The sequence below is a fragment of the Camellia sinensis genome, chromosome 4 (genome assembly GCF_055761805.1).
Source record: "Camellia sinensis isolate YWXY chromosome 4, ASM5576180v1, whole genome shotgun sequence".
Lineage (NCBI taxonomy): Eukaryota > Viridiplantae > Streptophyta > Magnoliopsida > Ericales > Theaceae > Camellia > Camellia sinensis.
In genome coordinates this window covers 204,387,785-204,413,816 of record NC_138964.1, presented here as the reverse complement: position 1 = coordinate 204,413,816, position 26,032 = coordinate 204,387,785, and the positions used below count along the sequence as shown (strand labels likewise).

The following is a 26,032-nucleotide window of genomic DNA, read 5'->3' as shown; positions in this document are numbered from 1 at the left end:
TCTCCCAGGATCCGAAAGGTATTTGCAAACCATTTCCACACAATTGGCGCTGTCTGTGGGAATACTCGAATACATCCATGGAAGGCGTAAACGAAGATCCTCCGGTAGCCACTGACGAGATTACACAGAGGAATGACCTTACTTCAGCAAATATGCTCGGAAAGAAAACCATCGCTGCAAGACACGCTTTGAACTTCGACTCACCAACGACTTCAGCGCAAGAGACAATGCAAGCAATTATGGAACAAGCAAAGTAGAATGAACAGAGGCCGGAGAATATGATCGCTGAAAATGAACGTCTTCGTCAAGATTTGGCCCTGGAAGTAGCGAAATCCAGAGAAGCTGCGCGCCAAGATCCCGAACGACCTCCAAGGGCAGGTGAACAACGACCTCGAGCCCGACCAAGGGACACTGATAGTGACTCCAACTCATTATCCACGGAGCCCGACAAGAAGGGACGATCCGAAACCTCCAACTCCTCCGAAAAAAGTCTACGAACAAGGAATAAGCGCAGGAGAAACAGTTCGGATGAAGAAGATCAGAACGATCGCTTTGTCCGACGGATTGCAAGGGCAATTCTGCCCAAGAAGTTCAAAGCTCCGTCATTTACCCTCTACGATGAAAAATCAGACCCCACCAATCACATCCGTCACTACAAGCAAGCCATGACATTGCATGCAGACAACGAGGCCCTCATATACCGAATATTCCCCAGCAGCTTGGGACCTCTGGCAGTCAGGTGGTATTACAAACTAGAGCCGGCTTCGGTAAAAAGCTTCCATCAATTACAGAAGTCCTTCAGGGCCAGATTTATCACCAACGAGGTCCAGCCGAAACAAGCAGACTCTCTCTGAGCGATGCAAATTCAACCTGAAGAAACACTGAGAGCGTATTCGGCGCGCTATTGGGAATGCTTTAATCTTGTTAACGACGTTTGCAACAACTCCATGGCCATCACTGCCTTCAAAATGGGATTGCAACCAGACAGTGCCCTCCGCAGTTCCTTGACCAAAAGACCCCCCAAAACGGTCTGGGAGTTGATGAAGAAAGTTGAAGAATATTGCAAGGTAGAGGACGATGCCTTGCAGGTTAAAGCCGGACGCGTATCCAGTAAAACGGCCTCCCCTAAAATTGCTCAGCCAATAAGTTTCGTACCGCCTCAAAGCCTAGAACCACGGCAGCGGGGTAAACGAGATAAAAGGCGGGATTCTCGCCGATCGAATGATCAGTGCTCTCACCGAACGAATGAACAACTGCAAGTCGACAGCAGGCGCACGAGACGTACCAACAAAAAACATACGGAACTGACAGAGCCGATCAATGCGGTAATGTCCAAAATCCAACATCCCTCATTCTTCAAATGGCCGTCGAAGATGGTAAGCCCTCCTGACACACGAAGGCGGGATAAGCGCTGCGAGTATCACAAAGATCATGGCCACGAAACTGAAAGTTGCTACGTATTAAAGGATCACCTGGAGGAACTGGTGCAAGATGGCTGGCTGCAACAGTACATAAGAAAAGGCAACCCAACCAAGGCACTAGCCTTAAGACAAGATTCACCTCCACTTGGCGTGATCCATATGATATACAGCCTGCCAGCACCTCTAACCGTGCACACAAATCAATCGCATCCAGTCCCCCGAGAGCAACATACTCCAACCAAACAGCCCAAAAAAGCTCCGAGTATTGCCTTCAACGATTCTGATCTTGTCGGCATGACAATCTCCCATATTGATCCGTTGATCATCAGATTATGCGTAAACCAGTTTACCATCGAACGCCTTCTCGTAGATCCAGGGAGTACGTCGGAGGTTATGTATTATGAGACCCTCATCAAACTCGGCATCAACGAGTCAGATCTGTCTCTGGCGCCTTATCCGTTATTTGGCTTTAACATGAATCCAGAGTATCCGTTGGGAAAGATCACACTACCCGTTCGAGCGGGCTCCAGAATAGTCAAGGTTGAATTCTTGGTCGTAAAGCTTCCTTCGCTGTATAATGTCATCATAGGGCGAACCTGGTTGCATATCATGCAGGCCGTGCCAAGCACCTATCATCAGCTTATGCGCTTCCCGACAGCCCGTGGCGTTGAAGAGATCCGTGGCTGCCGGCAGTTAGCATGAACAGTTTTATGAAAGTTCTATCATTGACCTGACTTGTGGGCTTTGATACTTGTATTTAGCTGACTTTTGCAATAAAAAGTCTCATCTTTTTCCATCGTGCAATTCACTTCCCATTATAGTGTCCAATAAGTCTCCGGATTCAGAGTGCCCTTCGTGGATATCACGATTGGCTCAAATAAGCCTCTGGATTCGGAGCGCCCTTTGGTGCATGACACCTTAGGGCCGATTAAGCCTCCGGATTCAGAGCCCCCTTCAGTGCAAAACACGTTGGGGCCGATTAAGTCTCCAGATTCGGAACGCCCTTCATGAATATCACGATTGGCTCAAATAAGCCTCCGGATTGGGAGCCCCCTTCGGTGCATGACACGTTGGGATCGATTAAGTCTCCGGAATCGGAGCGCCCTTCGGTGAATGACACCTTAGGGCCAATTAAGCCTCCAAATTCGGAGCCCCCTTTGGTGCAAAACACGTTGGGGCTGATTAAGTCTCCGGATTCGGAGCGCCCTTCGTGGATATCACGATTGGCTCAAATAAGCCTCCGAATTCGGAGCCCCCTTCGGTGCATGACACGTTGGGCCCGATTAAGTCTCCGGATTCGGAGCGCCCTTCGTGGATATCACGATTGGCACAAATAAGCCTCCGAATTCAGAGCGCCCTTCGGTGCATGACACCTTAGGGCCGATTAAGCCTCCGGATTCGGAGCCCCATTCGGTGCAAAACACTTTTGGGCCGATTAAGTCTCCGGATTCGGAGCACCCTTCGTGGATATCACGATTGGCTCAAATAAGCCTCCGGATTCGGAGCCCCCTTCGGTGCATGACACGTTGGGCCCGATTAAGTCTCCGGATTCGGAGCGTCCTTCGTGGATATCACGATTGGCTCAAATAAGCCTTCGGATTCGGACTATCCTTCGGTGCATGACACCTTAGGGCTGATTAAGCCTCCGGATTCGGAGCCCCCTTCGGTACAAAACACGTTGGAGCCGATTAAGTCTCCGAATTCGGAGCGCCCTTCGTGGATATCACGATTGGCTCAAATAAGCCTCCGGATTCGGAGCCCCCTTCGGTGCATGACACGTTGGAGCCGATTAAGTCTCCGGATTCGGAGCGCCCTTCGTGGATATCACAATTGGCTCAAATAAGCCTCCGCATTCGGAGCCCCCTTCGGTGCATGACACCTTAGGGCCAAATAAGCCTCCGGATTCGGAGCCCCCTTCGATGCATGACACGTTGAGGCCGATTAAGTCTCCGGATTCGGAGCGCCCTTCATGGATATCACGATTGGCTCAAATAAGCCTCCGGATTCGGAGCCCCTTCTGCAAATCATATCCCCATTCGGCTCCTAAAGCTTGCACTCACAGGCTGATTCATTACGTCGGTCGGCCAAGTACCTAAGCTGAGCCGAATCAAATTATAATTGAACGTAATGCCATTCGTCAACTTAGTGAATTGGGAACATCTTATGGACCCCTTGTTACATACGAAAATTATTATACAAATTACAAGTCCGCATGAACGAAACAAAATATGCCAATATGCGAAATGAGGTGCCTAATTGAATATATAAAAACGCCGAGAATAAGGCGCAAACGTTGGAAATGAAACATTTTATTTGATTAAAACAGTAGTTACATAAACGCAACCCGCATTTGAACATTATAATATCCATTTTCAACCTCAAAAGCGAAAAAGGAAAAAAGACGCGTTGGTAAAGCGGCAGCGCCAAATCAACGCCTGTCGCCCGGAAGTCCTCCACGGCTTGCAATGCCTTGAGCCAACTGTGCCCAAGCCCATGACTTGCACATTGCCAAAATTCCCTTGATACCATTGACAATGTCAAGGCAAAGATCCAGGACAAGGAAGGATAAACTCAACGGTCGTTGTCTCTCCTTTCGGGGCGATCTGCTTCGACGACTTGAAGACTCATGCCATCTTTTGGACGCCCTACCTCCCATACGGGTGGGTTCTCTGCTGCGATCCATTGCAACACCAAGCTCGGCCGAAGTTCGAGCTTCTCTAACTAACACCCCTACTTATCTCACCCCCCGAGGAATCAAGCGTGTTTATTTGCGCGAGGCGCCCACTCCTTTTATTTTCAATACTGGTAGCGATCTCGAGGCCCCAATCCCGAGGTGATTTCATTAACGTTAAACTTCGTGAGACAAATGTTGGTCGACATTCACCACTGCCTAGTTATCCAAACGGCTTTTTGAAGCACATGCACTGGTTGGGCAAGGACAGAATTATCAATCCAACCGGCCAAACATCCAGGCCCCGAGCCGGGACGAATTTGCCGCAACCACTCCACTCACTGGTTTTCAGCTTCCTCAAGCTACAATGACCTAGTTATCTAGACGATGATCACAGATAAATGGCCCAATTACAATGGCCTCATTCAAGACTAAACGGCTATCACGTATGGGTCGACCTTGCCTATAAGCCGGCGTATCACAGGACATTTAACAGATACTCGGGCCGATCAATGTTTATACATTCATTCAAGCATTTATGCAATAAAGCAAAACACGTATATGCCAAATACGAACTGCAACGAAATATTTATAAATAGAACATTTTTATTCAATCAAACAATAAATTACATAGTTTTGAACGTAATCTGCGTTTCAACCTTATAATGAGTATCCTTATACAGCGTCACCCTCATCCTCACTCTTCTCGACTTCAAAAGCAGAAAAACGGAAAATGTTTACTCTGGAAGAGTGGCGATGCCGAATCAATGCCCGACGCTCGAAGAACTTCCGCGGCCTGAGATGCCTTGATCCAACCGTGCCTAAATCCACGATTTTCACATTGGCAAACCTCTTTGGCAAGCTTCTCATTGGTCTTTTCGATTCCAACTTTTTGGCCTTCATGAAAACCTTTTTCATAGGCCCTCCCATTCGCAGACTCTATTGTGAACATACTCGTCGTCTCACGATCGGCGAGCGCGATACTGATGAGCCTCTAGATAACCCTTTCTTCCACGATTGGGTTTCCCTGCTCGGTGGGTTGTGCCTGAGCCGCCCTGGCCTTCCTTAACTCACGCTCAGCCGCCTCCGCGCGAGCTTCCAAACTTCGAATACGTTCTTCCCTACTCTCCATTTCTCGGCGGGCAACGCGCAGCCGCATGCCAATTTCATAGGCAGTGTAAAGCCCCTTCACCGCCTCGTGAATGCCTTCACGAAATACTTCGTAGTCCTGTCGACCTACCATTGACTGCTGAACCTCAGGAAGAAAAATTTGTTGAGCAAACTCGACCGCTACGTTTGGGTCTCGAACGATCGAGTCCGCCTCTGTCATGGGTTTATTTCCCACAAATACCGCAAAGCTTAATGGGCAAGGATTCGTGTCAGATCCCCTTTCGACTCGGGGTTGCAAAGATCTTCCCTACGATTGCTTGTCCCACCTAGGCGACTTGCTTCGACGTCGAGGAGACTGACGCCTCTCTCGGTCCCTAGAACTCCTACTTCCTATGCGCGAAGGTTCACCACCTCGATTCATATCTCTGCCCAGCTCAGCTAGCGTCATCGTTTCCCTTTTGTTGTTAAAGAAGAGTCTGTTCGACATTCACACGATGAATCTTCCTCCAAGAGCTGGAGTCAGTTATTCACTAGGCTCATAAAAGTTGTACCTTTGTTCCTTTATCCTTTACAGAGGCAGCACTATTGAGGCAATCTCATTAAATTCTGAAAACCTCAATCGCCTGGCACCGACTGAGTCGACCCTCGTGGGGCAAGGGCAGAATCCATGCGCCCATTCGGCGCATCATGTCCATGAGCCACCTACGGCAGGGGCAGATTTATTAATCTAAGCGGCTTAAGTGCAGATTCATCAATATATTCGTTTTATGCACCCCAGCCGGCCCATGAATCAATTCTTCAAAACTCTTAAGTTTGTCTCTTCCGGCGCCCGAATGATCATGAACTACCTGGGTCAAGGGCAGATTTATCGAACTATTTGACATATGAATGATAAGTCAATATGGCCATTCATCAAACTATTCGGCTTAAGTGCCCCAGCCAGCCCATGAATGGATTCACCAGCATAATACCCACAAACTATTCGGCATATGAATGATAAGTCAATATTGCCAAGATATTCAATCTTAGAAAGCTCAACAGAATAATCATTTTATCTAAAGTAGTGAAAGGCAAAAATTCTTCGCCAATACAACATCACAAACTGTGCATAAGTAGTAGTGAAATGACAAGGTAATTTTCATTAATAAATTGAGCGCAGATAGTAACCAATTTATACATGAAAACTATTCGGAACCAACAAAAGTCCTTAAAACAAAAACATACATCAAAAGTGAAAGCATTTCATAAAATTCGAATGCCTCCAGATCAATCCTCAGAGTCAGACTCAAGTGGCTCAACGTCCACTTACTCATATGGAATTGGCAAGTCCAATGTAACCCCAGCGGCATCAAGGACCTTGAGCCACCCATGTTTGAATCCCCGATTCTCAAACTTGGGGACTTCATCTACGTATTCCTCGAAGGCAGTGCCTTTTCCTGCTTCAAATGCGGTAGAAGCCTCAGATTCGTCTTTTTCCTTGGCCGCCTTCAACTCTGCTAACTTAGTCTCCACCTTGTTAAGCGCCTCATTGGCTAGCCTAAGCGATTATTTGCTCGTGTTCGCCCTATCTTTGGCATCAGAACGGAGCCGATCGACAGACTAAGCCCTTTCTAATTCGGCTTCAGCTCGCGCAGTCTCCATTGCGGCTCTCATAACCTCAAACTCGGCCCTGCTCTTTTGACCGTCCACTTCTAACTACAAACGGTCAATCCTCTCAAGGGCATCATGTAGGCGGTAGACCAAGTCGGTGATCCTGCCGACCGTCTGCAAAATGAGTTAGGATCGTCAGATACCATAGGCAAGCAAAATCAAAACAAGTTAAGGTCACCTACCAAAAGGGCCGACTGCGCAGATAGGGCTACGGCCACCAAATCCGGCACGACATGAAAGGATGCCTTATCAGCCGGTGGGGAGACTGAAGGCGCCAAGCTCAACACTATCGCTGGGTCGGTAATGATGGATGCGTCAGAGGAAATCGGCGTATCTCTCATCTTTGGCTGAACAATGAAAGGAACAACCACGTCTGAATTTTTTAAGCGAGGCCTTTTGTCAACAAGACTATCTTCTGAACCGACCTCTCCCTCGATGCTACGCTTCTTGCCCCGCTTTTCCGGAATCAACTGTTCTTCAATGACCGGTTGTTCAACCTCTTTCGCCGTTTCGGCCGCAACAATCTGAACCGGCTCTTCAATAACGGGTTTGAAATACGCAATCAAGACGGGTTCAAAACGGGCAGCCATTCGCTCGGTATTTTTCTTTCTAGCCATCTGCGTGAGGCTTTCCCCAGCCATACTTTCAAAAAAGTTGCCAAATAAGTCTCCTAAACTTGCAAAAATATCTCCAGAAGAAAACTCTGCCCGACCCAAAGTGGACGGTGAGGCAGGCTAATTAAGTCCGGTTACCTCAAACGCCGAGTTTAGGTCCTCGTCGACCTCTTCGGCCTCCTTAGCGAACTCTCTGGCTAGTTCGGCAACTACCTCTACCACCGGCGCCACGTCTTGCTCCAAATCAGAAGCTTTGAGACCAACTTGCCTAAGGCTCTTGAAACTAGGGAAGATAAGAGCCGCAAGGTGTTGATCGCCGGTTGGAATTGGAATGTTGTCCGCGGCCGAAAAAGTAGTATAAGTAAGCTCGTATCGAAAAAGTATGTTGGCCGCTCTCCCTTGCTTCTGCACGTTTAGACGGCCGAAGTACCCGAGTGCAGTCACAATCTGCGCAAGGACTGTGTCGTCAGTAGAAGTCAGAATCTTCTTCAATTTACTGCCTGCAAAGACAAAGGGTTAGACTTGGAGATAAGGCCGAGTAAAAGAAAAGTTCAATAAACATAAGGAAATACACGGCCACCTGGTTCACCCTTCCATCTAGGAATAGGGTCTAGGCGGTCCTCGCCTTCGCCAAATTCTCAGTTCCCTCGGACATTGACCATTACGTCATCCACTCGCTTGCCAGAACTGGCAAGCATTGATACCAAATGATGGTCAGTATCCTTGGCCCTAAGAAAGTATCGCCCGAGCCGACCGGAAGATTTGGCTAAAGCATAGCATTGCCGAATAGCCGGAATGCCAAGATCGATCCTGAGGTGCCGGTTCAACTCTACAATCCCCATTACGATTTGAAAAAAATTCATATTGGGCTGAGAAGGAATCAGACCCCAATGGCAAAGGACGGCCCTAAGGAATGGATGTAGGGAAAAACGGACTCCGCCCTCCGCAATGGATAGGAGAGGCAAGACGATTATGTTACGATCCAGTCTCTCCATATCCAGAGTATTGTCCGTCACTAGAGATAGATGAACATCATCAGGAATAGAAAAATGTCGTAGAAATCCCGAGATACGACCTTCGGAAAGGAGGTCTTTCAGGTGCTTAGCCATTTTAGCAAAGATCCAAGGGTATACCAAAGCTAAAATAAGCACGGAAAATAGGATCGCAAAGAAAGAAAGAAAACTTACGAAAGGTGAAGAAGACGAGGATAGACGGACGAAAGTTGCAGAGAAAAGCGTCAGAAGAGCGATACCGGCTGGGAATCCAAGAGGCCCAAGTATTCGAGAAAAGCATGCATTCGAAAGGACTGAAGTTTCAAATCGTATTGAATGCAAAAGGTGCACGAATGAGGCGGGAAAGCATAATGATGACCAAAAAGACGTGCGCGCTCTGACACATTGGGATAGGCAAAGCCGCCTAACTTATGTCTTGGCTTTTCAGAATCAAAACCAAACACGCCAGTTAACTGCTGTCAATGGCGAGTTTGGGAGGCAATTGTGGGAGCCGAATAATTGGCAATGCCGGGAAGAACGTACTCTGTAGAATAGACACTATTCGGCTTTATTCGGCGTGCTCAGGAGGCCGAATACAATGGATAGGCCGGATAAGCGTAAATCCATGGAGCCGAATATGAGAGAGGACAATGAGTAACAAGTAGGCCCTGGCCCCGAGGCCTAGGAAACGAGTATAAATACAGGAACTACAGATAAAGACAAAAGGAGGGGAAAAAAGGGTAAGAATCTCCTTATTTAACTTAGAATACAAATAATCTAGAACTTGAGACTGACTTGTTCGTTGGAGTGCTAATTCCGGCACCCACGTCAGAGTGTTTATTTCCTTTCAGGTGACTATTTGAAGACTCTTAGCGTCTCTTAGGATCCGAAGGGTATTTTCAAACCACTTCTACACATTCAGCTTATCACATCTCATAGAAGATAATTTAGAACTTTGGACAAAAGTTTGAAATCCAAGTCTGCCTATGAACCCGGCCCGTACAAGCCCGCATAAGTAAATTTAACTTGACCATCCCATCAGCCCGACTCAAACTATCCTGTTAAAAAAAAATTATATTATCCAAAAAAATAACAGTGTTAAATTCAATTTTAATATATTAAAATCAATATTGTTCCATTAAAAAAGAACAATTAACAGCTCATATTATCCTTATAAATTGTATTTTAAAAAAATACACAAAACACAATTTGTTAAAATTGAATATGACAGTGGCCGGTGATATCTTCCACACTCAACTTTTTACATATACTATTGTCCTGATTTGTTAATTTGATGAATTTATACTTTAATTTGATTATTTTAGTAGTATTAATTAATTTGATCATATGAATTATTAAAAAATAAATAAATTTGTAGAACTTAATAATATTATTAGTCTAATAAAAAAATATATAATCCAGTTCAGTTTGATTTTAGCCCGTAAAATTTAAACTTCCGAATGGAACGTGATTTTAATTTTTTTTTTAAAATAAACCCGGCCTTTACCAGCACATTAACTGATCAAAACCCAAAAAAATCTATTAATATATATGTGATGTGAACACAATAATTGCAAGTTGATCCATCTCATTGATGACCCTAATTATACGTCTTATATTACGTAATTTTCCATCATGATTTAACACAAATAACTACTTTATTAGAATAATTTGAGTCCTATAGTTTGTTATTATTGGATAAATTAGAAATATATCTTTTAAGATTTGCTTAAAATATGAATCACTCATTATTCTGGAGATTATATTTCATCGCATGAGATTTTTAATTTCATAATAAGTGACCCTTTTTATTAATAAATTTTCAACTAAATTAACAATTTTTAATGATACTAAAAATATATTTTAAAAAATAATTCATGTAATTTTATTATTGTATAGGAGGACGGTCATGAATTTCATTTTTATAATTAATTTTGTTAAATAAAAAATTTTAATAAAAAAATATTTATAATTTTTTAAATCACATGACATAATTCATATTTAAAGCAAATCTTAAAAAGAGGGTTTATAATTTACCCTTCGTTATTTGACAATATATTAGAATGGAATGTGCATTTGGGCAGTGTTTTTCAGTGATGTGTTGGACGTTTGGTGACTGAAAAAGACTTGGGGTAGTAAGCAAAGCAATGCTTCATGAGTTATAATAAGACAATGGCATGGAATCATGGATCCTATTCTCTAGATAATCTCAAGTTTGTCTCATATTTTTCTAATCTCACATTGCATTATTTGTTTTTTCTTAGTCATGAAACTCTTATTCACATTATTAGGTCTCGTTTAAGAAGCGACCGGTTTAGTCAAAAAGTTATTAAAAAAATTAAAAAATTAACAATTCATACAAAAAAGTCAAAAATTTTATTTTCTCTCTACTTTTTGCACATCTTTTCGTAAAAAGTCAAAAAATCATTTCAGGCACCGTTTGGGAAGGTGGATTGGAGGTTTTTTTGGCTATTTTAGCCACAAAAGACAAAATAGGCTATTTTAGCCACAACAAACAAAACATCACATCCAACCCATAATCATTACACTCTTCTCTCACAAAAAAAATCAAAAAAGCCAAAAAACCAAAAAGTCCTTTCCAAACCAAGCTTTTTAGCCCAGGCTAAAATAGCTAAAAAAGCCAAAAAGCCAAAAAGCCAACCCACTTCCCAAACCAACCCTCAAACATACTAGTTTTTTTTACATCACATTTTAGTCAAAAAGTTAAAAAGTTACTAAAAAAGTATGTTCCCAAACGAGGCTTTAGTGACTAAATTTGAGTGTAAAATTTTGAATATCATATTCTTCTTTTTTTTTGGTAATAAAGATGGAAATTAGATTGATAATAGTTAAGCGGTTACAGTTCTAGGGTAAAAAGAACTCCTAGCGTCTTCAAAAACTTGAAGGGAGATACAATTAGAAATAGTAGAAAAAAACAAGTAGACCCTCATGATTGAATCCTTCGTTGGCAAGCAAATTTGCGCATTTGTTTCCTTCGCGGTAGGTATGGCTAATAGTCGAGGTGCCGAGCTGGTCTATGAGGTACCTGCAGTCATAAATGAGATTACTAAGTTGATGACAATGGTTGGAGTTACCAAGAATGAGATTTTGCATGATGGTTGCATCTGTTTCCACTTCTATTCCTGTGAGATTAAGATTAAGGGCAAGTTTTAGACCATCTCGCATGGCCCAAAGTTCAACTTCGATACTAGACGAGTGACCAATGTTGCGACAGAAACCAGAAATCCATTTACCCGTCCAGTCCCTAATGATACCACCACCAGCGGCAGGTCCAGGGTTATTTTTGAGGCACCATCGGTATTGAGTTTGAAGAGGCTAGGTTTGAGGGGGAGCCAAGAGATGGTGGATGGTGTAGAGGGGCGTGGTTGCCAAAATGGAGAGAGATGTTGCCATTCAATGGCAGATGCAATGGCCAAGGGGAGGTTGTGCAAGTGAGGGTTGGGGGTGGAGAGACACCAAGAATTGCGATTTTTCCAAATGAACCAGCAAGAGATGGGAAAAAGGACTGACCGGTCTGCGGATGAGTTGTGGGTCAGGTTGGAGGTACAGTTGGATTTAATCCAGACAGCGAGAGGGTGGGCGAAAGAGGGAGTGGCATCGGCTGGGATTTGGAGAGCATCCCAGAATTGTTTGGCAAATTTGTAGTCCCTAAAGACGTGAGTGGTGGTTTCAGGATGGATAAGGCAACGAGGACAAATAGAGTCACTAGTGATATGGCAAAGAAGGAGGTTGTCTTTGGTACTAAGGCGTTGGTGAAGAGTGAGCCAAAGGAAATGGGATATTCTAGGTGAAGTTCGACTCTTCCAAAGCCAAGTCCAATTATCAAAGGGAGGGGATGGGGGAAAGGGTTTGGAGTGTAAGTAAGCAGAGCTCGATGGAGTGTAAGTAAGCAGAGCTCGAGGTAAAGGACCCATCAGGGAAGAGTTTCCAAGTGAGGCAATCATCAGTGGGATTAAACCATTGGAGAGTGATGCAAGAGAGGATGCTAGTGATAGAAGATGGGAGGGAAAAGAAGAGGCTGTCTAGGTTCCAAGAGTTTGCCGCCCAACAATCTCTAACCAAAAGGTGCTGGTCCGAGAGGGTGAAAGGCCCTTCGATGAGGATCGGAGTGGGCTAGGGCCTAACCAGTTGTCAAACCAAAAGGAGGTATGGAGGCCATTTCGAACGAGGATTTTGGAGCCTAATTGGAAGAGATCAACCCCTTTGTTAATTCCTTTCCAAGTGGGAGAGAGGGCTGAGGTCTTAGAACGGGGCTTGGAGTTCAGAACTTTAACCCAAAGTTTATGTTTTTCAGAGAGAAGTCTCCAATTGAGCTTGGCCATGTTGACATTGTTTACTAGGCTAGCTTGTCTGATGCCTAACCCTCCAACTTTCTTTGCTTTGGCTACATTATCCCAACTGATGGAGTGTATTTTCTTTTTTTCGGAGGTTGGGGGTGGCAAATAGGAGAGGGTGTTGGGGGCAAAGGAGACTTTTTGGTAATTTGATGTAAGAATAAAATTATCATTAAAAAAATTTAAAATTTAAAGGATGTAAGGGTGCCTCTAAATGCACTCCAATAATATTGTCAGGCATTCCAATTTTTTTAAACACCCCAATATCAAATTTGATTTTTTTGTTTGTTAAACATCCCATTTAATTCCAATATTACCCGACTCACCCATCCAACCACCAAGGCACACCTCTGTCGCTCCTCTCTCTGCCTCCTGCAATTCCTCTTGTTACCTCTTTATCAGCACATCTCACATTTCAAAAAATTGGTTAGAAGGGGTTGGTGTTCTGGCCTATACTGGGTCAACTTGAGTTAAATTTTTGATAATTTAATCAAGAAGTAAACTGGTATTAATAAATATTGAAAGATGAGGCGTCTGACACTCGCGTGCACACACAAAAATAGAGTTAATTTATTAGAGGCTCCAAGACGCAATAAAATAGTATTGTTACGTATATAGAATCACTTAAAAGGGTGGAAACAAAAATATTTTGTTTTATTTCACTTTGTTTTGAGTATTATTTTTTTGAGTGTTATTGGGGGTGTTTCACATCTTGAGAAGTGTAACACTAATGTCAACTTTCGTTAAATACACAACCAATGCTGTTCTGGCTAATTAAAATTTGAATTTAGAATCTCAGTTAACTTCATGCCCGGTTATAAATTTGTGAGGGGCGTCATACTTCTGTCAAGACCATTATAACACAACGAGAAAAGTTGGTGATTATGAAAAAATTTTCATGAAAATGATGTTAAAAGATTTATGATCCTTAAATTATTTTGATTAGTGTGTAGTAGTTTATTCTAAGTATAATTTAAGAATTATAAAACTTTCATGATTATTTTCATGATACCTAACATTGCTGTAACATAACGGCATTATTCATGCAGGATCTTGCTATAAATAAATAAAATTAAAAAAATGTGAGATATTTTTTTACTCAATTTAATATATTTTTTACAATAATGTTAGCTATCAATGAAGAAATATCATGTAAAACCTTCATGTAAATTATCAATCCTTGAATTAGTTTATTGTATGTTATGCAATCACAATTTAATTAGTTTTATGATATTTATTTCATGATACTTAACATTACTCTATTTTTAAGTGCATAAAGGATGATACACAGAATGTGATATAGATATCTCACAAAGGCAGAATGTGATATAGATATCTCATAAAGGATGAGACTCACATGCTGTGGGACCCACAATTTATAAGACATCTATGTCTCATTTTGTAATTGGCCACCATGTTTTTTGCATTGCTGAATGTTCAAGAATAAGTTTAAAGTACACAAAAACAAAAACTAAATACATAATGTGACATAAATATTTAATAAGAGTTGAAACTCACATGATATGAACCCACTTTTGTAAGACATCTATTTTTGGTTTTTGTCTTCATAGCATTGCTGAATGTTCAAGAATAACTTTAAGTGAACCAAACATAAAAAATATGACACAAATATCTAAGACCATCTTCAACGGTGAACCAAACCCAGCATCAAATTTAAATTTTGATGAAAAACCTACTTTTTCAAGCTCCAACCGTTGCACCAGATTGATATCAAAATGAGATTTCAGCAAAAAAAGTATCAAACTGAGAACGAGACACAGATTTTACCAAATCACTGTTACTGACCGTTGAAAGAGGTACACCAGTCAACCAGCCGGTTGACCAACCGGTCAACCAGTAAAAGATTCAAACAGTTCAGGAAAAAAGTTCAAACCGTTAAAAAAAAAAAAAAAAATTTGCCTAACCGGTCAACCGGCCGGTCGACCACCTCGGTAGTCCCGAAAAAGTTCAGAAAGTTCAAAAAAAAGTTCAGACAATTCGCAAAAAAAAAAAAAAAAAAAAATTTCCCTAACCAATCAACCGGCCGGTCGACCACCCGGTTGTCCCGGGATAGATTTGGTGAAAGGTGAACCGTTGGAGCGAGTAATATCAAATTTAGTGAAATGGGTCATTTTTTACTCAAATTTGGTGAAAAATTTGAGTCACCGTTGGAAATGCTCTAACAAGAGGTGAGACTCACATTTGTGTGTCCTATTTTGTATTTGATCTAAAGTGTTTTTAATATTTTTAATTTTTTACGAAAAGATGTGTAGAAGAGTAGAGAGATGATATAATAGAAAAAAATATAAAGATAAAAAGTATGTACTTATTAGTACACCCCAAACAAGGCAGTGTACACCCCAAAAAGATAAATTTACTTATGTTTGAAGTTATATTAAAAATACATAAATTAAATACAAAATAAGATATAAATCTCACAAAAAATAAGGGTTGTTTGGGATGTCCTAAATAAGTGCACTTTTTGACTTTTTAGACCAAAAAGTTGAGAAAAAATATGATTGTTTGGGATAATTTTTTGACTTTTTATGAAAAAATTGTATATTAAAAAATTATATAAATTAGTGTATAGGAGAATATTGGGATGGAATAGGCTGTACGGTGGGATTAATTAAGGGACAGTGTATGCACAGTATGGGAAGAGATGGTTCCCTGCTTTTCGAGCAGTGAATTGAAGGTGTTGTTTGACCCATGGGGGCATACCACGGGTCCCATTTTGCTAATCAAAACCGTTCAATGTGTAGTACCCGTTGAGTACTATATACTTGTAAAAAATCATGTTGATCGGAATAGCTATCTGGTCGGATTAGTTTTTTTAACCATTAACTATAACACCATCCATTTTATAAATTTAAACTGATTTGATCATATAGTTACCGATATCCGATCAACGTGATTTTTTAAAAACGTATAGTACTCGACGAGTTCTACACATTGCACGGCACATATTATTAAAACGGAACCTATGATGGGCCCCAACGGACCGAACAGCACAGTGTTATTTGTGCACCTAAATCAGTGTAATTTTTTCAAAAAGTCAGCTGTGCCTGGGACATCAGAGTTGTTTGAAAATTAATTTTTTAATATTTTTTTTTTGATAAATAACGATAACTTTTTAACTTTTTGATTTTTTTTCATTATCTTGTCACTCCTAAAAAATCTATAAGCCATTATGTGTTTGAGCCTATCTGTTCTCAGATTTTGAAATGTTATTTTGTAAAGACAGAGATGACTTAACATAAACACCACCTCCCCTGGTTCTCTTTCTGCTATATATAGAGACAGAGGTGTATCATATATGTGAGCCTAACAGCCCTCACAACTTACTTTTGTGAACTTCCCTATTCTCTTCTCTTCTCCTACCTCCTTGTAAACCACGTCTCTCATTTCTTTGCAGTGCCAAACTCAAAAACTTAGTCCTGAATGGTTGGGCTTGTCTGGACTTTCATGTTCTCTTCTTCATCTTCTCTTCTCCCTCCATTCCTTTCTTCTTCCTTCGCCTCTTCCAAAGAAGCATGGTATTATCGCTGCCTTGGCCTTGACCCTTGAATCCAATTCCCTCTCTCTCTCACCCCTTCTTTAGCTTTTCTTCTTCTTGTTTTTTCTTTTTTTTATATTAATTACTGGGTATGGAAGAGAACACAAAAACAAAGTTAAAACAGAAGATGAATAGAAGTGTATCTGAGAAAATGTTGGCACAGAAGGAAAAAAAGAAGAGCACCGAGTCTCAGAGTGTGAAGAAGAATCGATTCTTGATCACTGTCAATGTTCTTGGCAGCGCTGGACCTATCAGATTTGTGGTGAATGAGGAAGACAATGTTTCTGTTGTTATTGATACTGCTTTGAAATTGTATGCTCGAGAAGGGCGACTTCCTGTTCTTGGCTCTGACGTCAATACTTTCCTTCTCTATCCTGCCAATGCTGGATCAGATGGTATTGAAACATACCCATTTCTCTGTTTTGAATTTTTTCTTGAATTTTTTGCTTACCCATTTGAGATTTTTGGACTTTTGATTAATTGGAAACATTCCCATGTGTCAGTTTTGGCTTCCTTTTTTTTTTTCCTTGTGTTTTTTGCGTACCCATGTGAGAGTTTTGATTTTTGGACCTGTCTATTAGAGTTTTGAGTTATTAGGATGATAATTCTGTACAGATCAATATGCAAGCTCTGAGTTGTCATGAACTTTGCACATAGCCATGTGTGAATTTTGACGTTTTTTTTTTTTTAATTTGATTTTTCTGGAAACTTTTGCACCTATGTGTTCTCTTGAATTTTGCACATACTAATTTGTGAATTTTGACTATTTTTTTTTTAATTTAAATTTTCAGAATTTTTCGTATCTCTGTTGTCATGAACTTTGCACATACCCATATCTGAATTTTGACCTCTTTTTTATTTTAATTTTTCTGAAAATTTTTGTTAGTTCTGAGTTCTCATGAACTCTGCTGCACAACCATTTGTGAATTTGGAAGTTTTGAAATTCAAAATTTCAGATTTTTTTTTGACAGATTCGAGTTCTCATAAACTTTGCATATGGATTTGTCAATTTTTAATTTTAATTTGTGTGAATTTTTTACAGCTCTGAATCCATCGGAGTTGATAGGATCAAGTGGAGGAAGGAATGTTGTGATGTGCAAGAAGCAGACCCAACCACAGATGACAGAAAACCGGTCGGAGATGATTTCTAGGAAGGGAGGAAGCAATAGTTGGAAGGCATGGCTCAATAAGTCCTTTAGCTTCAAGATATTATCTCATTAAATTATCATAAAAAATTCTAAGTGCACAAAATTTGATCACACCACCCCCATGTGAGAAAACTGTGTTCAGTTTTGTGATTGGAATTTATGCACGTAAAAAAACTGAATTTTCATTGGTGTTGGAAGGTTAATTTTCTTGGCAAGTGACTCTTGTTTTGAGCTGTTCTCTACAAAATTGTGATTCGTGATACATAGTCTTGTAATGATCTTTTATGCTATGTAACTTTTTAAAATTATGAACAAAATGTTTCAAATGAATAAAGAAAAAAGTTTGTTTGAGTTTTAAATGGAATGGTGATCACCTTTTCTTGCATATGTTGCCATTTTGAAATTGTTTGTTTCATATTGGCCTTTTTAGTGATTTGAATTTTGGAAAGTGATTGATGATCTATTAGTGAGGACAAATTGAAGCATATATTTTATTATATATATTAAAAAATAGATAACACACTATGGTGAAGGTGAGAGATTAAAGAGGTGTCAAGTGTCATCTATTCGGTCGTTATTTCGTTTTTTCTTGAAGAACAAGTATATATAAAACTTTTCAAAATAGAGGCTCAAGTTTCCACACAAATTTTATTCTCTCGAATGGACTGACTTTAGTGGGATACTGGGATTTTTTTTATACTGCAAATAGTTATTATTGAAAGCATCTGCTTCATTTGTCAAATATGGTGGGGGCTATGATTTTAGGGTTGGAGAAATCAAGGGTTCCTTGTATAAAGTATTGTTCAGTGATCATTTCTAACTGGTTGTTGTATACTAGGGGCAACAATAATAATATAAAAAAAATTAAAAAATTAAAAATAAATAAATTAAGGAATATGAAATAGTAGTTTAAAAAAGTGAGATTTGATCCACATACTTTATTTTTATGCAACTTTTTTGAGGTTCCTAACTTAAATTAAAAAGACAGGAATACAATTCTATTCAAATTTGTGCAACCATAGTACCAAAAAGAGGTGAATGGGTGAATGTTAAATCCAAACGAATAGCCCGGTTGAGGAATGAATTTTGTTTGAATCATAAATCTAGACGTCTTGAATTAGATTCTGGTTGATCTCTAACCAATACTTGTGATTTAAGTATTATTACAATCAGTAATGTTAGGTATCATGAAAAATCTTTCATAAAAATAATTATGAAAGTTTTGTGACCCTTAGATTACAATTAAAATAAAATACCACACACTAATCAAGGTAATTCAAGAATTATAAATTTTTCATAATCATTTTCATGATAAAATTTTCATGATCCCTAACTTATCAGGAGTTTACTCAACAAAGTGGATCAAAAGGGTCTTTCTAGAACAAGCTGCTCATCATTAAATAAGAAAATAAAAAATAAAATAAAATAAAAGTAAAAAGAAGAAGAAGCTGAGAGAGAGAGAGAGAGAGAGAGAGAGAGGTGAATGCATGGCCATTGCTGTTTTTGGAAATGGAACCTTAACCTTTTCAATCTCTTCTACAAAGTTCTTGGTTTCTAGGGATATCTGGGTTATTTTTTTGAAAGCCTCAGTTTATAATTCAGATCCAATAAACAATAGCTTATGACCCATACGTTGTGCTTAATTATAAATTTGGGTAAAGATTTGAAAAAAATATATATATTTATGAGAAAAATGTAAATGCAATATAAGTTAGATTTTCTCTCATTTCTTCTGTTTTTTTTAGATTTCTATTCAAATTTATAATCCAAACATAATTTTACTGAAATAAACAGACTTGCTATAGCGAGTTGGGCAGAATGAAATCACTTGCAGCTTTGCCGGCTGTTGTATGTGTTCTGTTATCTCCCTTTCCTTTTTCTTTTTTTCTAGTGAAGAAGAGTGTCTACTTTAGCAAGTTTAGCACGAAAATCATGTATGAGATTTGCTGGACCGAGTTCTACCATCTCTTATAAAATCAATCTGTCTATATTTTATGGAATACTCACGTGTAAGTTCTAATAAGTGGACTTATTATCTAATAGATCCTATAAAATAAATTTGTCATAAAAAAAGTCACTAATTATAAGTTTTAGAGACAATTTATAAAAAATCATAATAAAAAAAAGTCATTAATTGTCAATTTTTAGGGACATATATAAAAAATTGTCATAAAAAAATTATTTTTAGCGACAATTTTACCAAAATTTATTTTCAATAGAACTTGATGAGAATTAAATCTAATTATTAAGACCTACTGATATTTTATCCTATTTTTTATAGCATTCAATATTACGTCAGACTTGTTTTTCTCTTCATATTTTAACTCAAAACATCACTAAAAAAATCAGCACGCAAACAAACTCACTAAACATGCCTGACATGGCTCTATTAATTCAAATTCACCAAAACATATCAATTGGAAGCAATTTTAAGAATCATTACAAGAGGCATATTTTCAAAACAAATTAAGTAGTAGATAAATAATCACCAAACTCGAACTAGTAGAGCACATCAACACCTACCTGGAACACAATCAAGTCGATCCCCCAACACCAATTTCTATACAAAACAAATGGACAAAGGGGTTGTCTGATCCAACTTATTTAAGTTGTTTATATATATATATATATATATAAAGTCTATGTGAGATTAATGATATAATTTTTTGTTATAATTTATTAAATAAAAATAATTTAATATTAAAAAATTATTATTTAAAAGTTGAGAAAAAAATACTTTTAATTTGTACTTTTTAATTATTAATTTTTAAATTACAATACAGTATTAACACCATCCCACCTCCAAAAGGAACTAATTTTTCAAAGGTGATTTGGGTCTGTCCCACATTGACACATCAACATTGATATGAGAGCATCATAAGTATGGCTTTTTTGGGATTTAATTAAACAAATTAATTTATTAGTTAAAAATACATTTATAAAAGAAATTAATTTGTTTGGCTTTTCTTTTTCTTTCCCCCTTTTTTTCCCCTCAAAAATGACCTTTTTGCATACTGAAGTAAGCTTTTTGATAGGAAATGAGCTCGTCAAATGAATTAAGACTTTTTTTAATTAACAAATTTGATTTTAAGCCATCGCAAAATGCAGCCTATATTAGAGCATCTTAAATGGTCATTTTTTACGTTTGTAAAATTGAGTTGGCAATTAGCAATTGACATGTTTTCCGCAATACCAAATTGGTATAGTTAAAAGAAGATGTCAAATTCTTTTATTATTTCAAAAAAGATAAAAGTAAAAATAATGAAATAATAAATTTGACATATATTTTGTTCTAAAATATCAAATTTACATATGCCAATTTGATACTTAAACTTTATATATAAAAAAATAAAAAATAAATAAAAAATTAGCATATCAATTTTTAATGTAATTATGGAGCACTGGGGCCCAAATCTTCTACGGTAAATTTCCAAATTCAAATCAGCCCATTTTGCTGAAAACTTCTTACAGGCCCAGCATTTATGATTAGTACATTTATGTATTTATGTATCAATAATTATTTATTTATTATTTGTCATTATTGAATTACTCTATTAATTTAATAAGTCTTATTGTTGGCATTTGTTATTAATTCAACGGTAACTAACAAATAAATTTCTGTTTATTATACGAAATATGATAAGAAAAAAAAAATCATTTTCTATGTTCATATATTTGAATGCATACAGATTTTTAAGAATAATGCTCCACACACCCACATTGCTTAAAGACTTGAAAACTTCTTCTTTCTTTTTTTTTTTTTGTTTTTAATCGGCAAAAGGATAGACTTGAAAACTTCTTAATGTTGTTTTTTGAGGTTGGATTGGATAAATAGGAGAGAATTTGGTTTCTATTTTAAGTTAAACATGATATCATTACTGAATTATTGTATTAATTTAATAAGTCTTATCATTGACATTTGTTATTAATTCAACGGTAACAATTTACATAATAAACAAAATGTAATTTGATATTCGTTAATGGTTGAAGACAATGATGAACGTAGAAGAGAGCAAGAGAAGGCGATCGTTAATATTAATTATGTTTTAATTATACATATTTGCTTCTTTTAAATTTTTAATATATTCATGATGTTTCTAATTTATCGTAGACGTAAAACAAACTATTTCAACTTTTGTTACGAATATAAAAATCAGAGATAGAATACTTGTGAATACATAAAATTTTATAAGGTTTGTTAGTAGAGTTAACTTTTAAATTTTGTTTATTTATTTGCATATATTTGTGTCCAATTTAATAACCAATTTCTATGTTTGAAATTTTTTATTTTGTATTTACCCATTTTGCTTTAAATACAAGTGTTTTCGTATGGACCAAAAATCTTATGCACAAAATCAGGAAATCCAAGATATTCTTTCACCATTTCAATGTTAAAACCCAAGAATCTTTAAGCACAAATATGTTGGGAATTTTCATATTGAATACGTTTATTTTTTGGTTGTTTTTAAAAGGAACCTTTCATATAAAAGCTTCTTTAAAGTTTTAAGACTTGTGCCACATTATAAACTTCAGCAAACGTGGACCACTTAACAAACGATCACATTAAATATTCTCTTTAAAAAAGTTATAAAAAAAAAAAAAAAACTATGTTAGTCGCGCCACAAGGATAATGCAACATGATTGGGTGTCTAATCATATGGCATCCGATCGTCATCGGCTACATGCAATCTGATATAGAATAACTAGTCGAAAATATCTTGGAATAATTAGATCCACAAAAGGTAAGAAAAAAGATGCAGAATAAAATTTTATAATTTTTATATTTCTTAATTTTATTATTTAGAATTAAGTTTTTGATTAGGATTTTAAATAATTTAAAATTTTTAGTCTCTTAGGTTTTTAAGTTCTCTTAGGTTTCTTAATTTGTGTTGATTTAAGTTTCTTAGTATATTTTTGAATCACTGTTCCTACAAGTATTAGATTTAGTCTATTATAAAAAGCCTACAAGTATATGTAATTTTTATTCATTCAATAATATTTTAAAGAGTTTTTCTTCTATCTTCCTTGTGGATTCAAGAGTGTTCTTGTGGATTCAAGAATTCTCGTCTACTAGAACGATATCTAGTCTCGTGTGATTTATTCCGCTGCGTCAAGTGGTATCAGAGCCATCAACAAGATTACCATCAAGTATAGATTTCCCATTCCCAGACTAGATGATATGTTGGACATGCTGGAAGGATCAAAGTGGTTTTCAAAGATCGATCTGCGAAGTGGGTACCATCAAATTCAAATCCGTCCTGGAGATGAATGGAAAACATCATTCAAGACTAAGGATGGTTTATACGAATGGTTGGTTATGCCATTCGACCTTTCTAATGCTTCTAGCACCTTCATGAAAGTGATGCATCAAGTATTATGACCTTTCACTAGGAAATTTGTCGTGGTTTATTTTGATGACATATTAATCTACAGTAAATCAGAGGAGGACCACATAGCCCATTTACGAGAGATGTTGACAGCACTGGAGGTAAGCAAGTTGTACATTAATCTTAAGAAGTGCAGTTTCCTTACAAGTAGTTTGCTGTTCTTGGATTATGTGGTTAGTTCAAATGGCATTCATGTAGATCAAGAGAAGGTTCGAGCCATCCAAGAGTGGCCAACACCCAAGACTGTTAGTGATGTTCAGAGTTTCCATGGGTTGGCTACGTTTTATAGGCGTTTCATTCGAAGTTTCAGCACTATTGTGGCACCAATAACAGAGTGCATGAAGAAAGGAAAATTCCTGTGGGATGATGATGCAGAAGAGAGCTTCTTACTGATCAAAGAGAAGTTGTGCACTGCACCAGTGCTAACTTTGCCCAGTTTTGAGAAGATTTTTTAGATAAAGTGTGATGCCAATGGTATGGGCATTAGGGCTGTCATATCTCAAGAACATAAACCAGTGGCCTTTTTCAGTGAAAAATTAAGTGAAGCTCGGCAAAAGTGGAGCACTTACGACCAAGAATTTTATGCAGTGGTTCGAGCTTTGAAGCATTGGGAACATTACCAGATACAGAGAGAGTTTGTGTTGTATACTGAACATCAAGCCTTAAAGTTTATCAACAGCCAGAAGCACCTAGATAACATGTATGTAAAATGGTCTACTTTCCTTCAGAAATTTCCTTTTACTATTCGCCACAAATTAGGAGTTTTGAATTGAGTCGCGAATGCCTTGAGTCGACAGGCTAGTTTATTAGTCACGTTGACACATGAGATTGTGGGTTTTGAGTTCCTGAAAGAACTTTATCCTGATGATGATGAATTCAAGGAGATATGGGCAAAGTGTATTCAAAGACAACCAGTAACTGATTTTCACATCACTGATGCCTATCTATTTCGAGGAAATCGCTTATGCATTCCCCGTAGGTCTTTGCGAGAGAAACTAATTCGAGATCTCCGTGGTAGTGGCTTAAGTGGACATTTGGACAGGGACAAGACTATCGCAAGTATGGAAAAACGATATTTTTGGCCTCAGTTAAAGCGAGATGTTGGCAATTTTGTGAGAAAGTGCTACATTTGTCAAGTATCCAAAGGGTAGTCTCAGAATACTGGCCTCTATATGCCTCTACCTGTTCCTAACAGCATATGGGAAGACTTGTCGATGGACTTTGTGTTGGGACTCCCTCGTACCCAACGTGGAGTTGATTCTGTGTTCGTAGTGGTTGACAGGTTTTCAAAGATGGCGCATTTTATTCCTTGTCGAAAGACTTCAAACGCCTCTCATGTGGCTCGATTATTCTTTCGAGAAGTAGTTCGTTTGCATGGAGTCCCTCAATCCATTACCTCAGATCGTGATGTCAAGTTCCTTAGCCACTTTTGGGTGACTTTGTGGAAGATATTTAACACAGCCTTGAATCGTAGTCCAACTATGCATCCTCAAACAGATGGTCAAACAGAGGTGACTAATAGGACTTTGGGCAATTTGGTTCGCAGCATTTGTGGAGACAAACCAAAGCAATGGGATCTTGCTTTGCCTTAAGCAGAATTTGCATATAATAGCGCAGTTCACAGTGCCACAGGAAAGTCACCATTCTCTCTGGTGTATGTCATGCCTCCAAAACATGCAGTTGATTTGCTCCGTTTGCCTCGGGGTCCAAGAGTGAGTACTGCCGCCGAAACCATGGCCAAACAAGCCCAAACAATACAAAAAGAAGTACGACAGAAACTAGAGGAAACAAATACTAAATATAAGGTAGCTGTAGACAACCATCGGCGCTCCAAACTATTTAAGGAAGGAGATTCAGTAATGGTGTTTTTGCGCAAAGACAGATTTCCAGTTGGCACATAAAACAAATTGAAGCCTCGCAAGTATGGTCCATATAGGGTGTTGAAGAAAATCAATGACAATGCTTATGTGATTGAGCTATCAGACGACATGAAGATTTCCAAGACTTTTAATGTAGCTGATTTATATGAGTATCATGCTGAAGAACCCCTCTATCCAGAATCGAACTCGAGGTCGAGTTCTCTCCAAGAAGAAGGGACTGATGTAGAACAAGTAGCCGAAGACTTCTTGTAACAATTGGACCGACAAAAAGCAAGAAAAAAGATGTAGAACAAAATTCTATAATTTTTATATTTCTTAATTTTATTATTTAGAATTAGGTTTTTGACAAGGATTCTAAATAGTTTAGAATATTTAGTCTCTTAGGTTTCCTAGTTCTCTTAGGTTTCTTAATTTGTGTTGATTTAAGTTTCCTAGTTTATTTTGGAATCACTTTTCCTACAAGTATTAAGTAGTCTATTATAAATAAATCTACAAGCATATGTAATTTTTATTCATTCAATAATATTTTAAAGAACTTTTCTTCTATCTTCCTTATGGATTTAAGGGTGTTCTTGTTGTGGGGATGTATTTTCTGAATACCAACACGTAGCAAGGTGACGCCGACGTGTCAGCCGAAGTGCCACGTGTCCTGGTTGTGATGCCGAGGTTATCTCGGCGAGGCCGAGGTTATCTCCGAAGATATCAGAATCCGAGATAAGCGGATAATGGATAAGGGGCAAGAGTCCTAGAGTAAAGAGAAGACTTTGCTAAGATAAGGATAAAACTCTTAGGGAGTTTATCTTTATCTCTTGAGAAATCCAAAGTAAGTACAGAATTGGAGTCCATAAAAGTCAAGCTTCTAGTGGGACTAGGATTGAGTAAACTATAAAAAAGAGGCACCCCCGTGGGTCTAAGGTACGCAATTTTATGCTTTGAGTAGTGAGTTTAGCACTTGATTATCTTTGAGAGATATACTGACTTGATCGTCGGAGTGCCCCCGGGTGGAAGAGCCACCGCCGGAGCCTTTTCTTTCTGTTACAGGTTTGCTGAAGCCATCTATTCTGCCGGTCCTCTCCAACTGATTACTAGGCGGGCAGTGTGGTCAGAAAATCACCCACACAATTTGGCGCCGTCTGTGGGAACTTAGAAGAATAGATGGCCAGTAACGAACAGAGGGAAAACATTGGGGGCGACACTCCTGCTGGGAGTGGCAGACCAATTGACCTTGACGTTGAAGGAGACAACCAC

The 26,032-nt window shown here is 38.6% G+C and overlaps 2 protein-coding genes across 2 annotated transcripts; both read left to right on the top strand.

Moving 5' to 3' along the window:
- Positions 1-857: 857 nt before the first annotated feature.
- LOC114271600 (uncharacterized) lies at positions 858-2,123 on the top strand. The gene has a single exon (XM_028213214.2). It carries the CDS (start codon positions 858-860, stop codon positions 2,121-2,123), a length of 1,266 nt encoding a protein of 421 aa, XP_028069015.2.
- A 13,872-nt stretch (positions 2,124-15,995) lies between these two features.
- LOC114271575 (uncharacterized protein At4g22758) lies at positions 15,996-17,876 on the top strand. Its single transcript, XM_028213186.2, has 2 exons — positions 15,996-16,764; positions 17,412-17,876. Exons 1-2 carry the CDS (start codon positions 16,461-16,463, stop codon positions 17,588-17,590), a joined length of 483 nt encoding a protein of 160 aa, XP_028068987.1. The 5' UTR covers positions 15,996-16,460; the 3' UTR covers positions 17,591-17,876.
- The last annotated feature ends 8,156 nt before the right edge of the window (positions 17,877-26,032 follow it).

Coding starts and splice junctions, on each gene's coding strand:
- LOC114271600 (XM_028213214.2), top strand. CDS start 858: ATGCAAATTCAACCTGAAGAAACACTGAGAGCGTATTCGGCGCGCTAT.
- LOC114271575 (XM_028213186.2), top strand. CDS start 16,461: ATGGAAGAGAACACAAAAACAAAGTTAAAACAGAAGATGAATAGAAGT. Junction 16,765..17,411: donor TGCCAATGCTGGATCAGATG/GTATTGAAACAT, acceptor AATTTTTTACAG/CTCTGAATCCATCGGAGTTG.